The following is a 19,407-nucleotide window of genomic DNA, read 5'->3' as shown; positions in this document are numbered from 1 at the left end:
AGATCAATGGAATGGGATAGAAAGCCCAGAGATAAACCCACACACATATGGTCACCTTATCTTTGATAAAGGAGGCGAGAATATACAGTGGAGAAAAGACAGCCTATTCAATAAGTGGTGCTAGGAAAACTGGACAGCTACATGTAAAAGAACGAAACTAGAACACTCCTTAACACCATACACAAAAATAAACTCAAAATGGATTAAAGACCTACATGTAAGGCCAGACACTATAAAACTCTTAGAGGAAAGCACAGGCAGAACACTCTATGATACAAATCATAGCAAGATCCTTTTTGACCCACCTCCTAGAAAAACGGAAATAAAAACAAAAATAAACAAATAGGACCTAAGGAACTTAAAAGCTTTTGCACAGCAAAGCAAACCATAAACAAGACGAAAAGACAACCCTCAGAATGGGAGAAAATATTTGCAAACGAAGCAACTGACAAAGGATTAATCTCCAAAATATACAAGCAGCCCATGCAGCTCAATATCAAAAAAACAAACAACCCAATCCAAAAATGGGCAGAAGACCTCAACAGACATTTCTCCCAAGAAGATATACAGATTGCCAACAAACAGATGAAAAGATGCTCAACAGCACTAATCATTAGAGAAATGCAAATCAAAGCTACAGTGAGGTATCACCTCACACCAGTCAGAAAGGCCATTATCAAAACATCTACAAACAATAAATGCTGGAGAGGGTGTGGAGAAAAGGGAACACTCTTGCATTGTTGGTGTGAATGTAAATTGATACAGCCACTATGGAGAACAGTATGGAGTTTCCTTAAAAAACTAAAAATAGAGCTAACATATGACCCAGCAATCCCACAACTGGGCATATACCCTGAGAAAACCATAATTCAAAAAGAGTCATGTACCACAATGTTCATTGCAGCACTATTTACAATAAACAGGACATGGAAGCAACCTAAATGTCCATCAACAGATGAATGGACAAAGAAGATGTGGCACATATATACAATGGAATATTACTCAGCCATAAAAAAATGAAATTGAGTTATTTGTAGTGAGGTGGAATCTGTCATACAGAGTGAAGTAAGTCAGAAAGAGAAAAACAAATACCATATGCTAACAAACATATATATATAGACTCTAAAAAAAAAAAAAGGTTCTGAAGAACCTAGAAGCAGGACAGGAATAAAGATGCAGACATAGAGAATGGACTTAGGGACACGGGGAGGGGGAAGGGTAAGTTGGGACGAAGTGAGAGAGTGGCATCGACATATATACACTACCAAATGTAAAACAGTTAGTGGGAAGCAGCTGCATAGCAAAGGGAGATCAGCTTGGTGCTTTGTGACCACCTAGAGGGGTGGGATAGGGAGGGTGGGAGGGAGTCACAAGAGGGAGCGGATATGGTGATATAAGTATACGTATAGCTGATTCACTTTGTTATACAGCAGAAACTAACACAACAATGTAAAGCAATTATACTCCAATAAAGATCTTAAAAATAAAAAAGAGATGACTGGATTAAGAAGATGTGTGTTTGTGTGATTGCGTGTGTGAATGTATATATAATGGAATACTACTCAGCCGTAAAAAAGAATGAAATTCTGCCATTTGCAGCAACATGGATTGACCTAGAGAATATGTTTAGTGAAATAAGTCAAAGACAAATATTATGTGATATCACTTACATGTGCAATGTAAAACACAGTACAAATGAATGTATATGCAAAACAGAAACAGAGTCACAGGTGTAGAAAACAAACTTATGGTTACCAAAGAAGAGCAGGAAGGGGGGGGTAGGGACAAATTTCAGGTATGGGATTAATAGATATAAAATACTATATATAAAATAGATAAGCAACAAAGATTTACTGTACAGCACAAGGAATTATAGCCATTATTTTCTAATAACCTATAATGGAGTATAACCTGCAAAAATACTGAATCAGTATGCTGTACACCTGAAACTAATATAATACTGTAAACTGAGTATACTTCAATAAAAATAATAAATTGGAGGTAATTTATTTTTGATTAAAAATAGGTTCCAATAATTTCTTGTATAACTAATGTCATGTTTTCACCGTAAACAAAAATCAACTTTGTTAATTGGACAAATAAATGTCCTTAACTTTTTCTGATATCTAAATGATGAATCTAAAAAATGTCACTTCCTTATATTAGTCACCTACTTCCCAACCTAATACAAAGAACACCTCATTAACTGTATTCAGACATTGGGTATACCATTGCTCACTACAGCTTTCTTCAAATGTTACATAAATGGCAAGAGGTAAAGTAAATATCAGCGAAATGGCATCTGTATCCCAAAACATCTTTCTCAGATACAAAAACATAGATAGCGAGAAGGTGCAGTAATTCTTCTTCTTCAAGCCAACTAAAAAAAAAATCCCTATTTGCTATGTTTACCATACCTACTTATAAGTTTAACAGTGGGATCAAAGGAGACACATAGTATTAGTTCAGTGCTAGAAATTATTTTCCAGTATATCCTGATACAAAATTGTCTACCTCGACTACTAAAACATGAAAGATTTCATGAAGTCAATGCCCCACAAACATACATCTTGAAGGTAATTTCCTTCATCAAATTCTAACCTCTTAGCCTTTGTTAAAAATTGTACTGTGTTAGCTAATGACTTAATAACCACATAATCAGTCAACACCTTTTCCTTGTGAAACCTTTTATATCACCAATTTCCTAGATACTATATGCAATATAATTATAAGTGATAAAGTAAAAAAATGTAATTTTATTACATTTTAAATACTTGAACATATTGGCCTTATCTATTACTAAATAGGAAATGTTGTAAAAATGTAATGGACAATAAAGTTGAATTTGTCTACAAAGTAGCAACTAAAATAGAAGGATCTATTTCAAATTAAAGTGATACAGATATTATTACATTAATATGTAACTATTCAAAAAAGTAAGAGTAGCTTAGCAAATGTATGGGCAGATAGAAGCTAATATGGATTTTAGAAAAAAAAAATTATTAAGTGGAATTTAGTTTCAAACTCTGAAAAAGAGAGAATGCTCTACTAAATATAGTCACTAAAAATATTTAGAATAAAAGCAGGGAAGCTGAATTTACACAGAATGTAGGTTTCCTTTGCTGTAAAACTGCCATTTTATGTTTCTACAAAAATCAATTTGCTAAGGCTCAAAGGAGGACCAAAAGTGGAATACTCAATGTGCAAGCAACTCATATTTCTCAGAATCAATATAAATTTAGATGATTTTCATATCTCTAAGAAAATTAATCAGATTTTAAAAATATCATGTGCTAGGAAAATTTAAACTGAGTCAAAGAATAATGACTGCCAGGTAAAGTCATTAGCTGAATAGTTTTCTCCTTATCCAGAGGAATGGTTAGTATTAAATCTTGGATGTTCAAAAATATATATTACAGCAATATCATTAAAAAACAGTAATTATTCATTTTTAGATATTAATAGATACGTTTTTAAACCTCAAACATTCTATTTTTTGAAAATGTTATCACTGATTGTAAAACTTGCTATTATCCAGAACTTACATTTCAGCCACAAATAAAAAGAGAGTAAAACATAGGGAAAGATACTCAGGATTTCGAAGATATGAAGGAGACATCTCAAGTACCTAATTAATAAGAATTTTATAGAGCACAAACCAGGTGTTTAAATGGTGGTAGGTACACAGAGATTGTAAGCTTTGACTTACTGATAAAACAAAACACAGAAGATTACAGGGTACTGCAAAATAATGTTCAGTGCTACAGATGTGCAAAATATGGCAATATTGGCCTGAACTATAAAAGTTAGCAAGGAGCTGTACAAAGGAGGTGGAATTGAGTCAGAATTTGAACAAAGAGTAAGATTCAAACTGGCACTGAAAAGGGTATTACTATAGGACAATGCAAAGGTCTGAATATGTGAATGAATGGTAATGCATATTTATTCCAGCTATGCATTCTCATACTGTTCCTAAAAGTGTAAAAAATCATAATCCAGGGTTTCCCTGGTGGCGCAGTGGTTGAGAGTCCGCCTGCCTATGCAAGGGACACGGGTTCGTGCCCCGGTCCAGGAAGATCCCACATGCCACGGAGCGGCTGCGCCCGTGAGCCATGGCCACTGAGCCTGCGCGTCCGGAGCCTGTGCTCCGCAACGGTAGAGGCCACAACAGTGAGAGGCCTGCGTACCGAAAAAAAAAAAAAATTATTATCCACAAAAACTGATAGGAAAGTAGAGGCTGTGAACCTTCGGCATTATATCCATTTTCATATTAAAAAAAAAAAAATCACACATTTTTGCTGTCATCTTCCAGGTATCCTGAGAGGAAAAGTTTTATAATCATTTTCTGCTTATAATTTTTCTCTCTTTTTTTTTTTTTTTTGTACTATGTACTATTTTGTACCAAATGTACTATTTGGTACATTGCTACCATCTTCTTTATATCTAGTAGGCTTCTATTTTGTTCTTTAAGATTTAGTTTCCCTTCACATTTTAAACAATTGAGTAATAGAGTATTATTTCCTTGCACTTATTGCCATTACATATTTGAAGTCTACTTCACTTTGTCATAATTTATCCCATGTTTCCTTTGATTCTATACTATAAAACGTCACATTTGTCTCATTCCTACACAGGAGGAAACTGATTAATTTGAAGGTAATTTAGTTACAAAAGGTTTTATTTCTATTTTGTACTAATGAACCACCATGAACTGCCCAAATTAAACATGAATTAAACAGTTTAAACCCAAACTGCCATTCATTTAACTGTAAATCGATAACTCTTCAAGAAACTAATGGCTCCAATCCCTTATCCTCTCAAAGAATGAGAATATTTCCTTGCTGTTGTTTTATGGAAGAAAAATGAAAATTTCAAGTATTTACCATTTCCAGTTTCTCTACTTTAAGGCGAACAGAGGGATTTAGGGAAATCTTCTTTCCTTGTGGTCCATAATTATCAGTCAAGGCAGGGGCAATATCTACGAGACAACAGGGTACACATTAATTGGAAATTTAATTGGAATAGAATTTTTCATTTGACAGGATGTGTTCTGGGCTCCTGAGGTTCAGAAAGAATTCTGGCTAATCAGTTGGCAGTTTTCACTTTTGTTTTCATGATTTTTTGTTCTTTAAATCTAAAATGTATTATATAAACCAGCTTCACTTAAGCCTTAAAAGACATGATATAAAAAGAGTGGGCAATTATGCATTAGGTCACACAGAAATATTAACACAACAAACATACATCCCACCAGTTACCTTGTCATCACAACAGCTTACTAATTGCAAAATGAAAAGTCTTTTTTTTCTTCCAAAATAAGCAAAATCATATTAGAAATTTTAAAAGGTCATGATTTTTCTCTGGCAAAAGTGGTTTTGCTACATGAGTTCTGGAGGTACTATGGAAAAACTCACAAATGCAAACTGTTTCAAGTTTGCACATAAAGTATGATATAGGCTCAGAACTTCTTGAACTAAAAATCCTATTTCTTATTTTACAGAAGTTATATTCCAAGTAGCATAAATGGATTCTCAAGAGTTGAGTGTCATACACCTCTCACCCATTCTCTAACGCCTTCTCAGTCTACCCTGATTATTTAGACGAGCTATGTCCTTGTTGCCTGAGTAAAAAACAGGTGTCACAAGGGACTAGAACTTGAAAAATTATTTGCCTTAATATGCCAAAGTTTCTCAAGCAAATTCCTGCAATTCATGTCAATCCTTATATCTAAATTGTCACCATTCTAAATACACTTTTAAATGGTATTTTACTAGTTCTACATAGAAACAAGAGGAAGAGAAAAAACTTTTTAAAATGTCACATTTTTATGCAGCGTTTTAATTTTTTTTTATTTCTCAGAGCATCTGTCTCTAAGTACAAAATGATTTGCATTCTCTTTCTTAAGAACATAAGAAGTGCATAGGAAAATAAATAGTCTTCCTCTAAACCTTTAACGCTTCCTTAACATTCTATGTAAAATCTTGAATATAGCTTATAGGTGTCAAGATCATGAAAAAAAAAATGGTTACTGACTTTTAGCTTTAAATGGAAGTCAAACCTAGAGAAAGACTGATTTTAGTATAATACAATTTTTACAATTTTGACATAAGCAACAAAGACGCCTTAGTTGCTGTGATACCTAATTGTTGGCCAAGGGCTAAAAATATATTATACATATAAAATTTTTTTCCTCTTAAGAGAAATTTTGTGCCAAACCTAAAGTGTAGCATAAAATATCAGCATGGAGTGAAGTGGTTTGGAAGCCCAAAGAGCGGGTAAGTCAAACCTTATCTTTCATTTTTAGGGTTTGGACATGTGAGGCTTGACAACGACTTTCAGTCTGGTGCCTGACCTATCATTAAGGCACAGTAACACAAGGTGGACCCAAGCTAACCTAATTATGATTTCAGACCAAGACTAACCCTGGGTGTGAATTACTCAATTCAAGTGTGTGTGGAAGGCATAGAGAGAAGACAAAAGAGAGGGAAGGATAGGGACTCACACCAAGGTGTGGGTTCTCACTTACGTTTTCCTACATCTAAGCATAAAAATTTGCTATGTGCAGCAGTGGAAATAACAGATTAACTCTTATTTATGCTTACTTTTAGCCAGGCATTACACTAAGTACTTTATATATATAAGCTCATTTAATCTTTACAATAACCACAGTGACACAGGTGTTATTATTTCCAACCCAAGAATGATGAGACTAAGGCCCAAAAGGGTAAAGAAACTAGCCCAAGATCATACAACTAGTAGGTGACCATGTTAGGATTCTAATCTCTTATGACCCCTGAAGACAATTTCTTAAATGTGTCAATATCTTTCATCACCAGTTTTCTCATCTGTAAAGTAGGAAGAATAAAACAGATCACCTTACAGGAATTGTAAAGGTAAATTAAAAATCATAGAAAACTACTATGAAAACTATAAAGTAGCGTTAATAGTAACACAGACACACAGAGATTTAATAGGAGATTTAATGTAAACTTATAATAATCCCCCATTTAACAATATGCAATCATGGCTTAACAAAACCTCACTTTCTTCTAGCCAAACTTCCCCTAAATCTTTACATTTGAGCCAAAACCTTAGGAGGATGTGGACATAAATCCAGCAGGCTTTGGTAATTCAAGGTAACTTGACCTGAAAAGCTCTCCCACAGACAGTTTTCCTCATTTGGCAGTGTCCTCTCTCACTTTCAGCCTTGGGCTCTTTATTTGCTCCTCTCTGGGAGGGGGTGAGAACTTTCAAAGTATGGCTTATTATTCCCTTGGCTCTTCTCTTCCTATTCCTCTTTTTAGGAGCAGAAGAAAGGAAATGTTTTATAAGGGTAGGATCAATACCATTTAGTTAATACCATGAACCCTCACCATGGATATTTTCCCCCATACTAGTTTGTTTTCACTTTTAAAAGCCTTATTGCAGGAGAATTAAGGCTTGTGTGGTGGTAAAGTTAATGATCGTATCCCTTCACGTAGTAATTCTTTACTGATTTCCTTAGGAATGTCTTTAGCATGTTTTTAGCTCACTCACAAACTCACGCATTATTCAGCATATGGCAGTAGTAAACAACTCTGGATTCTGAAATAAGAAATTCATATAACAGAATAGTTTCGAAAAACATACTCAAGTATAATGTGAATTTTAAACATTCTAACCAGTTTTACACTTTGGAATGCTTTTGAGATGACTTGCCTCATTAAGTTTATTTTTGTTGAGGTTAACATTAAAACTCATTTATGTTTTTTAATAAATACCAGCTGGCTGAAGGAGTCTAGATGTGATGGTTAAGGATCTAATTTGGGAACAATCTATAATTAACTACGTATAACAGACAAGTCACAAGGTATATAAGTTACCTAGAGATAATTTAGAGTTGACTTTGCTTTGTTTTTCTCCCCAGAAACATCTGGCCTACTACATTTATGTGGAAGAAAATGGTACTGAGTCAATTCCATTTCTACTCTAGAAAAATGTTCCATTTTACTTGCATTTTAATATTTACATACAGTTAACTCACTCAAATACGTTTTTCACTAAATTATTTTTCTATTACAAAATCTAGCATCATTTCTTATAGTCACTGATGTAAATTTACCTCAGTTTTGTTCATTACTACAGGATCTCCTTGCTCTGATCACATTTGCCTCCTAGGGCCACCTGACATGTAGCTTGACCTAACTTCTTTGCATTTGATGATGATGCCTCCTTCACTTAGGATGATCTGTTACCTTCATCCATCTGTTGATGTTTATCACTTCTTTCAAGATCCAGATGATGTCTGACTTTTGCCAAGAAATTTTTCTCTATTGATTTCTGCATATTTTGTGACAAATTCTTTACTATGTACTAGCTTCTGGGGTAGAGGGGGAGGATGCAAAATTGAATTAAAGGACAGAAGCTTTCACTTCTGCTCTAAAAAAGATGCCCTGGAATATTATCTGAGCTATACTCTAAACTTCAGGTTCTGTAATATTAATAATAATGACAGCAAAATGTACTGAGCATATTCTATGCACCAATTACAAAGTGCTTGACATACATAATCTTGTTTAATACTCATAACAAACCCATGAGGAAACTATTTCAATATAATAAGCTAATTCAGCCAATAAGTTGGGAGCAAAGATCTGAATCTCTACGTTTTCATTCAGAGCCTGGTGACTAACCACTGTGTTTTCCCTATATCACACTCAGGTCACTTACTACTTCTTCCCTTAATCTACTTTGCTCATGTCTTTACACATCTTGTGCAAATGTGTTATTTGTCCATAAGACATATACTTCTTAGAGTACCAAAACCACCCCCCCCGCTCTAGTCAACACAGAACACTGCAAATAGTCTAGTATTTATTCAATAAAATAATCACACACGCACACACATAAATAAACACACACACATATGTGCTTTCTAATCTGAATAATGAAGGTTTTTAATCCCACATTTTATTTCACAATATACTATCAAGTATCTCATGGAAAAAAAATCCCAGTTCCTTCATATTTTCTACCGAACTATGAAGCACATGACATACTCAGTAAATACTTACTGAGTAAATAAATTGGCTAAAAGAGGCATCAAGAGAATGAGAATTAATTATGTAAAGGAAATAATACTAATAAAGTTTCTAAGGGTCAACAAATTCCACTAAGTAAAAAGGCATATAATTGACAGCTAAAGATTGTTCCTAACCCACTGGTAAATATTGCTCCAAATCAGAGAAACTACTATGAAATTCACTATAAATTCCTATTAAGTATAGGAGCTATGTGCTATGGTCTGAATGTTTGTGTCCACCCGAAATTCATATGTTGAAATCCTAACCTCCGGAGTTGAGGCCTTTGGGAGGTGCTTAGAGCATGAAGGTGGAGCCCTCACGAATGGGATTAGTGTTATTACAAAAGAGGTCCCACAGTGCTCCCAAGAACTTTCCACCATGTGAGGACACAATAAGAAGCCTGCAACCACAAGGAAGCTCTCACCCAGACCATGCTGGCACCATGATCCAGCCTCCAGAACTGTGAGAAATGTTTGTTATTTATAAGCCACCCATTCTGCGGTATTTTGTTAGAGTAACCCACACAGACTAAGACACTATAATTTCTGCTAACTCTTCTTTATTTTGCAGTTTTGATCTACACAATGCTATTAAAAATTAAAGTATACGAGTAACAATTTGCTTTATAATTTAGACATGTAATTAACTCTTCCTTTCAATAAGTATAGTTTTTGTTTGTTTGTTTGTTTTTATTGTTGTTCCCTTTAACTTTTGGAGATAATTTAAGGGAAGGAATTTTTTCTTGATATTTGAGCCTACAAACACTTTACAGATTGATAAAAATCCTTTTTTTATGGGTAGCTTACACAATTAATCCTTTACTGTTTTGAAAAGTCAATAAATCATTTCATGCTAATTAAGAACCAGTAATACTGAATTCACAATACTGATGTTCTTTCTAATTTATGTCTATATAATCTCTTCCAAGAAAAACAAAACATACTTCTTTTCTTAAGCTATGCTCCCTTCTATAATTTCCCTGAAAGGTGCATTTAATATACCTCACGAGGATTTCACTAAAAGGGCAAGGCAGCCTAATCTTGAGTTATAGAAGAGTTTTCATTATTTTGTTTCAACAGTTCATTGATTATTACAGCTTCATAGACATTGCGATGATAATGCATCTTTTAAAATTTCAACCCTTTGTTCAGGAAAATTTCCAATAAAAGTCAAAATCTAACAGGGACCGCTGCACAATGGATTCATTTTGCTCTTTTATTCAATGAAGGAAAAAGGCATAATGCACCCTTCTTTAAAGTCTTTTAAGTCACATTATGTACTCCTCATTGAGAGAGTAATTGAAAAAAATAACAGGAAAGAGGAATTAAATGTGCATTTACCTGTATTAGGCATATCTGTAGGGCTGTTGTCTGAAGAAGTAATTGGAATCTGTTCTGTTTTCTTGTATCCAGTTTTAATCTATGAAAGAAAATGAGGAAGGTGAAATGTCATTTTCTAAAGTAGGTCAAAAACCAGACGAGAAGCTCACGTTAACATAAAAAGAATGATTAAAGAGATTAAAGCAATAGTCCCCCAAATATAAAACCTTTAAAATTTTGGTATATTCACCTTCAAACACAGCAATTCAGAATGAAAGTAACAACTGCTTTCAGCTCTACCATACCCAAGGACAACAAAATATAAGGCTATGCACTGTGTCTCTGAAAAGGTATTATAACCCCAAATGAGAAAGTATAAAGGGCTAAGAGAAAATCTTAAACTCTGTATCTGATTAGCATGGACCAGAAACTGAAATTACTTTTGATGAATTTTATTGCACTGACTAAAAGCCTACCTGATTTTCAAGTTTGTTTTATAGGGTATACACTCTATTTTATAACTCATTATTTATGGCACCGTTGCAATTAGTAATTACAGTCATCCCTTCATATCTGCCATTTCTGCATGTGCAAATTCAACCAACAATGGATTAAAACTATTCTTTAAAAATTCTAAGAAGTTCCAAAAAGCAAAACTTGAATTTGCCGCATGGGCAACTATTTACATAGCATTTACACTGTATTTATTTACAACTATTTACATAGCATTTACACTATATTAGGTATTATAAGTAATCTAGAGATGATTTAAAGTATATGGGGAGGCTGTGCATAGGTTAAATGCAAATACTACACCATTTTATACAAGAGACTTGAGCAGCCTCAGATTTTGGTATCTGCTGTCAGGGTGTGGGGAGGTTATCCTGGAGCCAATCCCTCCACAGATGATGAGGGAGGACTGTAATTATATCGATTTTGATGTAGGAACTCTCCCTTTCGTGTGATTCTAGGGTGAACTATTGATATATTCCAGCATACACACATGAGGGAACAAAATCCACCTACACTGTACAGGAAAGAGCTGAGCAACAGAAAGGAAGATTGCCTGTCTTCAGTCAAGCAGAAAACAGAAAAAATAATGAACAGAACCATATTAGAGACTATCTGAAAATAAATATAACTTTCCATATCATAGTTTTGAGTGATATCTAGGCATATCTTTGTGATGCCATTACTGATCATGATTTTCTGGACAAACAATATATTGACTTGAAAAACTGTATTTATTGACAGCATAGCATAAAATCTTAAGCAAAGATTGGTATTTCAAGGAAATACCAATCTGTTAACAAACTATATTACCAAAATTATAGTTCTATATGTATATGACAAACATAATGACACATAGGGGATTTGTGGACTACATAAATAGAAAAATTTAAGATTACCTGATTTATCTTAAAAGAAGATAAAATGGCATCTGTAGATTTGGGAGTCGATGAGGTCTTTGGAATTAGTATTTCAGGGGAAGAAGAAAGAAGACTAAATTTTGAGGCTTGAGGTCCATATTCTCCTGTAGCTTGTAAAAGGGATGAACACGATGGATTTTCTAAATGACTGCTGTGAGATTTCTGTCTTATGAATGCTATCTCCCAAGCAGATTCTGACCTAGTATTAAAAAGAAATCACTTTATGGATATAGTACAATTGAATTCTAAGATAATGTTTCATATATTATCAAAAAATACTTCTTTTGGGTCTAAAGTACTAGGACAACTTAAATTTCTATTTTTAGGGAGACATGCTAAATGACTCATTCTATCTTACAGATAGAATAGTTACCTCAACTTGGCTCTGGTAATTATGCTTTTTGCTTCTTCAAATGATACACCAATCATAGACTCCTTGTTTATTGAGACAAGTTGATCTCCTGGTTTCAAACGTCCATCCTAACAAAAATAGTAACATTTGTAAAGAAACTGATTAAGGTGTTTCTTCAAAAGTTAATTGATGCAATTAAAGCAAAGCACAGTTTTAGTAAAGAATGACTTAAAGAAAAGAGTAAAAAGAAAATTTTAGACAAAGAACCCCAACAGCAAAATGGTTTGATTAAAGTCTGGTTTGGTAATATACATGAATGAAATGGAAATGTTCAAGTACTCCTTGAATAAACTTTCAGCCTAAGGAATCCTGAATATATGAAGACATAGTCTGGTACACTAGGAAAGAGGCCTGTTTTAAAAGGTCAGTTGTATGAGACAAATACAGCTCTGAATGTGATAAAGTAGGCTAAATAATTCTGGTATATTTCGGAATATAAGCCTCATTCACTTCAGTTTCTGAGCATTCCTTTATCTTTCATCCCACCAAACACTGAGTTATTCCACAGTTAGAATTTTTAAAAATTCAGTCAAGGAGCTTAATTATATTGATTCTACCCACATTTCTATTCATGGTGAAACATCTTCTTCACTGGACCTGCTGCCCCTCCTGTGACTCAGGCCCAGTTGGTTGGACAGGTAGCTTTATTCACATCCTACTAATAACGACCAATTCTAATTGGCTGCCTGGCATTGTCTTTGTCAAGTCCTGGCTCTGCCTATAACTAGCCTAACTGAATAAGACAAAGCACAAAAGTTACAAAATTGAATGTACATGTTAGGCAAGCTTTCTCAGTCTTCATTTGCCTTTTCTTTTAATTCAAACTGGAAAAGAAGAATGAGCTCTCTTAATTTTCAGCTCTTAAGATGCTTCTCCATTTATCATTAGTACAAACACAGAAAGCATTATTTCTATAACTAGGGAAGAAGCTTATATGGTTAGAAAGCATTTTCACCCTTGATGGTATTTAAGTAAATTCCACAAATTCAAGGAAAGATCTTTTAAAAAGTCTTATCTACTATGTATAAAATAAGTTTTAATTAATAGGATTAACCAGGGAAAAGAGATGGTGAAGATAAGGGGATGGAAGGAAGTAAAGAAGAAACATATTACCATCAAGGAGGTAGCAGGATAAAGACACAGAGATGAGAAGCAACATATAGTGTGCAGGGGACTATAGCCTTCAACACAGTGTTCAATTAAAAAGTGTGAGCCAGAAATCATGAGAAATGAGGATGGGGAAGTAGGAAGAGTTCAGGTATCTGCAGGCCTTTGACCCCAAGCTATCCCTGGGATAGCTTCTGCCCTTACTGTTTTTGTTTTCATACTGTAAACATTACCTAAGTATTATTTCCCACACTTCCTTGATGAAAAGAATCAACTGGAGTTATAAAAAAGGTCCATGTTATGAGACCCCTCTGTTTGAAAGTCCGATACAATATTGATATATCCCTGAATAACTGATCTTTGGTCTGAACTGCATTATATGTAATAAACGTATATAATATATAATAATGGTGATTTATGGTTACTTTACTTTTAAATAACAATAATGTTTTTTAAAAAGACCTTTACTGGGCTTCCCTGGTGGCGCAGTGGTTGAGAGTCTGCCTGCTGATGCAGGGGACACGGGTTCATGCCCTGGTCCGGGAAGATCCCGCATGCCATGGAGCGGCTGGGCTCGTGAGCCATGGCCGCTGAGCCTGCGCGTCCGGAGCCTGTGCTCCGCAACAGGAGAGGCCACAACAGTGAGAGGCCCGCGTACCGCAAAAAAAAAAAAAAAAAAAAAAAGACCTTTACTATTATCTCTCACACTGAATACTGAGTATACAAGAAAGCAAAATAAATATAAAATATTTATCAAGAATTTTTATGGGAACATGTTATTTCAAATATTGTGTAATGAAAGATATTATAATCTAAATGCATAATGACCCTATGACCCTTCTGAAATATAAACAAAAAAATCCAAAAAGGCAATTTGATTTTAAAATATATAAAATTTGAAAACTAATTTGGATTTTATAGGTATGTGATTAAACATAATTAGCAAAGTCAGAGAACACACAATTGCTATATTCACAAGTGATTTTTTTTTTCTCCTTCCATTTGATAGATGTCTGGGGAATAAAACACAATAGTAATGCTGGAAAACGCTAAGCAATATGGAGGAAGTATCTACCATATGGATCCTAAATGTTCAGTAAAATGAAAGAGCTGATTTTGTAAGATTTTATAAACACAGTTCAGTATTACCTGGGCCCAAGCCTTATGACAGACTTTGGTTATATATGCATTTAAATCAATTATACCCAGACTATACTTAGAAACTTAGGTACAAGAGCTTTCAATTTAATATGCTAAATATTAGTTTGAGGATAACTCATTCCTTAAGGTTAAAGTGAAATGGTAACAAACAAACAAACAAAAACAACCTTTTTGCCACAGGCAAAACGATAAGGCTAATAAAAGTTAAGGAAGAACAAAATTCTGGAGAGTGCTTATTTCTGGGAGGGAGGGTAGGGAATGCAATGGGGTGGGGGGAAAACATATAGGAAGCCTTAATAGTAAAATTTTCTACTTCATAAGTCAAATGGTGAACTCTAAGTGGATTCATAGGCATTTGTTTCATTATTATTCTTCATAAGTTAGATATATGTTCCAATATCCTTTTGTATGCATAAAATATTACATTATTAAAAAGAAAAGAAATTTTCCAGCCCATCAAAAGAAAGCTCATGACATTTGCCTCAACAATGTTCCTAACCAGATGAATTTTATTTTGGTTCTATATTCCAAAACTGGCATTGGAAGTAAGGGCCAAATAGAGGTTCTTAAAATCTAATTTTAAAATAAATAAAATTAAATAAATGTCATTGTTAAATCCAGCTCTAGACCATTTGGGATCTGCAAAAAAAATTCCTCATTAGAATCAGCTTAATAAGGTAGATTATAACTGAAATTTAATGACTATTCTACTACTGATTTATGTCCCAAAGCCTGGAAGTAATTTGAGGAAAGAAAGGGAAAAATGAAGAAAGCCTTGCTTCATTGGAGCAAAGCATTTAAAGGGCACTGACAAGGGAAAAAAGGTTCTTTTAGAATTGGGGTGGTGGACAGTAAATATTAGGTTATTTTGTTTTAATCTGAATATTCTTGGTATTAAACTGCCTTTTATGGAACTTCCTTGAAAAGGGAAAATTCTATAACGAGGACTATAAGCCAGATGGCACCTCATCTGTCTTCTAGTTGGGCAGCAGTCTTCAGAGGCAGTGGACTGATGAGGAAAAAAGAGCACGAGTTGTGGCAACCAGATAGATTTGAATTCGAATTTGAGCTCCACAACTTGCTAGCTAGATATTCATAAACAATGAAAGAAAGCTAAGGAAGGGGATAGGGGAGGTGCACAATCTCATCTACAAGGAACACGGAACTAAATTCTAAACTGTCGGAGACAGCTCCTCTATCCATGTATCTTATAGAAACCACAGTTGGTTGACAGCATTACGGAGAAAAAGCCTTCAGAAAACAGAAGCCTCCCACATTCGCCTCTTGCGCCGCACAGTATTAGCCATGCAGAGGAAAAAGTTCTCAGTAAGGCAATTTAACACATCTTATATTAAAGTACACCCATCTACTGAAGTAGCATTTTCCAGGAAGACAAGAGTCAGAGAAGAGAAGAAGAAGAAAGTCTCTGACTGTGGTTTCTGGTGTTTATATATATTTTTGTTTCTAAAAAGTACTCACAGCAGTTGTTTTTTTTTTTTTCTTTGCCTCCTAGAATAAGATCTTAGCTGATCATGTGAATTTCTGAACCTGTTTAAAAGTCAGAACCTGCAAACTAAAACAAAGCTATTTCTGTAAAAGTCTGGCATTCAAAGCCAGTGAATTCTGCCCCAGCTGGATTAATGTGTCTGTGAAGATAGTAACTTCAGAGAGGCCTCTTCCACACTGTCTAGATTCTGGTTCAGCACTTATTGAGCAACTACACAACATGACAGGCAAGGTGCCAAGCACTTTCACACACCTAACTTCAGTCTGAATTCTTTCACATTGACATTTATAAAGATGTTGAAATAATGATGTATTCTTGAACACTTGCATACTTTCATTAAAAGCTGCCAACACTGTCCATTTCAGATTATAATGACCATTACAGTTTTCTAAATAATGTGTTACCATAACCATATATACAGCCTGATTCTAACTCATTATTCCTAAATACTAAGGAATGCTCCTGCAAGCCTTTGGATTCCTTTCCCATACTTTCATAAAGGATGAAAGTCAATGGAAGTATCACTTTTTAAATACCAGTTATTAACATGAATTTAGGCAATTCGTTTAATCTCCATGAGACTCATTTTTTTAGCTGTGAGGTGGGGATAAGTACCTATTGCACAAGGTTGCTGTGATAAATAACGTATATAAAATCCTAGTACATTGTAGGTGTTAAATTGAAGTGAGTTGAATCAGAATCCCATATCTGTTGCAGGCAATTTTTACAGTAATAGCAAATTTAACCCTCCCACTCCTCAAATTAAGAACCCTTTATGACTGCCCACTTGTTGGAAAAGCTGAACTGAACTTCCCAAACCTAGCACAACAAACTAGCTGCAATCTACTTTTTCTAGCCTCATCACCTACCTCCCCTCCTCAGCATACAAATTCTTCATTCTATTCTCAGAAAGTGTTCTTCAAATCAGCCACGGTCTTTCAAACTTTAATTCACTTACACATATTAATTCCTATCTAGAATGCCACCACCCACCTTGCCACTTCTCTGTCTGATGAACTCTCATTTAAACTTCACAACCAAATTCAAACATTATTTCTGCTGTAAGTTTTCTCCATCTCCCTAGATTTACTTAATTGTCCCCTTCTCTTTGTTCCAAATGCACTTTTACTTATCTATATTATTGCACTTACTCTGTACTGTCCTTATTTGTTTACATATCTTTTTTTCCATTGGAGTATATTAATTCAGCAACTCCCAAATTAGCAGCATTGATTCTTTCAGTTGACCAGAACTATGTCTTTTTCATGGTTATATCTCTGAGCATAGTGCCAGGTATACAATAGGTCCACAATAAATGAATAAGGCCCAGGAAACACTTTGAGGAAATTAAGATGGCTCTAACACAAATAGTAATGGCAAAGGAGAAAAGTGAGTGACATCTTAAAGTGAACCCTCTTGGCTGCTACTGCTTTAGCTCCCACCAATTGATTGGTTTCTTTACCCCCTGCCATCCAGAGGCCTTTGCCCTAACTATCCAAAAAATCCTTGGTCCCAGTTCCAGTGAAAAAATGCTGCCAATTATACTATGACATTTATTGTAAGATCCATCTCAATTTCAGAGATGCTAGAGAGAGAAAAAAAAAAGATACAGATATAGATATATAGAGATAGATAGATAGAATTACACACAGGTAATTCTATACCCATATATTTGTTTTATATATATGTGTGTGTATGTGTATACAGTAGTCCCTTGGTGTCTGAGGGAGAGTGGATCCAGTACCCCCTTGAATACCGAAATTCATGGATGCTCAAGTCCCTTACGTGAAATGGCATAACATTTGCATGAAACCTATGCACACCCTCCCTGCATACTTTAAAGCATCTCTAGATTACTTATCATACCTAATGCAATGTAAATGCTATGTAATACAATGTAAATGCCATGTAAATAGTTGCCTGTGCTGCAAATTCAAGTTTGCTTTTTGGAACTTTCTGGAATTTTTTTTTCTGAATATTTTCAATTTGAGGTTGGTTGAACCCACAGATTTGGAACCCAAGGATATGGAGGGCTGACTGTATGTGTGTGTGTGTGTGTGTGCCCTAGAATCAGGTAAATGAAATATGTCAGTTTTGAGGAAAAAATTTTGATTCCTGCCTGCTGTCCTTACAGTATTAGCAGAGAAACAAAGTAAAAAACAAAAACATTCAAAGTGTGGTTCAGAATCGGACACAAAGGGCTAAGAAGAAGAGGTACTTTTGTGTGGAGCCCAGATGGTGGCAGTTGAATGGCAAACAGGCAGATCAGTGAATTCTCAGAAATGTGACTAAAGGATTATTCATTCATTGGTATTAATTGAGCAATTAATATGTGTCAGGTACCAAGCTAGGGACTAAAGATATTATTGTGAATAAAATCAGATAATATCCTTGCACTTAGGAAATAATCTGAGACTTGTGGCTCAGGCAGAGTTGGTAAAACAGTCACAGATACTGATGTATGATCACAAACTGAGAAGGAAAGAAACAGGCACAGACAGGTGATATGAAGGAAAGGTGCACAGACAGGAAAACAACCTGGCCTAGACTTGGGATGGGGGAAGCACAAGGAATACCTCTCTTCGTAAGTGGTCTTTGAATTGATATTTGAAAGTAATGGGGGGAGCTGTTCTCAGTCAGAGGGAGCAGCATATAAGATGAGAAAGAACCAGGCCCCTTCCGGGGACTGAAAGAATGCTACTCTGAAAGCATAGGTGGGGATGGAGAGTCAGAGAAGTAGAGGGCAGAAGTCACATAATACAGAGCCTTGTAGGCAAGTAAGTATTAGTTGGATAGCTGGGAGGGAAATAGGAATGGTGCATAAGAGCAGACAAAGCTATTGTGAGGTCTGATAAAAACTGATGATAGTTTAAGCAATGGTGATGGCAGTGGAGATCAAGAAGACTGATGGGTTCAAGAGCTATTGAGAGTAGAACAGTCAACAGTATGTAGTAAGGAATTGGATATGGGTGTTAAGGGAGAGGAAGTAGTTAGGATGCTGTTAGTTTTCTGACTTTGTGCTACTGGAAGGTGTCATTCACAGAGATTGGGAACACTGGAAAGAGGTCTGTTTGGGAAGAAATGGGTAGATGAAGGTGTGATGTGACTATCATGAGTCCTGCCTCAGACATGTTGCATTTGAGATGCCTTTAAGAGATCCAAGTGGAAATGCTGATCAGGCAATTGGATATGTGTCAAAGGAGTGTCCCACCCAAAAAAAGATCTAAGATTTAACACTGAGACTCCAAACTGATATCGGATTGGCTGGTGGGGTGAAAAGGGCCTTGGAGTTCCCATATTTCATATTTCCCTTAACTCAGTACGTAGTATATTTGTTCCCAACCTATAGGCTACCTCTAGCTCTTAAAGCTGGGAGAATCTTCTTTCCTACTTGAACTAGCAAAACGTG

The 19,407-nt window shown here is 35.1% G+C and overlaps 1 protein-coding gene across 1 annotated transcript in view; it reads right to left on the bottom strand.

Annotated features, from left to right (window-relative positions):
- STXBP4 (syntaxin binding protein 4) overlaps positions 1 to 19,407 on the bottom strand; it is a 189,695-nt gene that overhangs the window by 145,464 nt on the left and 24,824 nt on the right. Inside the window, exons 5-8 of the mRNA XM_022552629.2 lie at positions 12,185 to 12,291; positions 11,791 to 12,010; positions 10,403 to 10,481; positions 4,884 to 4,978 (exon numbers count right to left, since the gene is read on the bottom strand). Coding sequence (XP_022408337.1) covers positions 4,884 to 4,978; positions 10,403 to 10,481; positions 11,791 to 12,010; positions 12,185 to 12,291 — 501 coding nt within the window. The remainder of the gene's footprint in view (positions 1 to 4,883; positions 4,979 to 10,402; positions 10,482 to 11,790; positions 12,011 to 12,184; positions 12,292 to 19,407) is intronic.

Source organism: Delphinapterus leucas, chromosome 19 (genome assembly GCF_059928025.1).
Source record: "Delphinapterus leucas isolate spDelLeu-1000000601 "Yukka" chromosome 19, BTC_Dleu_Yukka2, whole genome shotgun sequence".
Taxonomy (NCBI): Eukaryota; Metazoa; Chordata; class Mammalia; order Artiodactyla; family Monodontidae; genus Delphinapterus; species Delphinapterus leucas.
The sequence above is the reverse complement of the archived record's forward strand: the minus strand, read 5'-3'. Positions and strand labels throughout refer to the sequence as shown.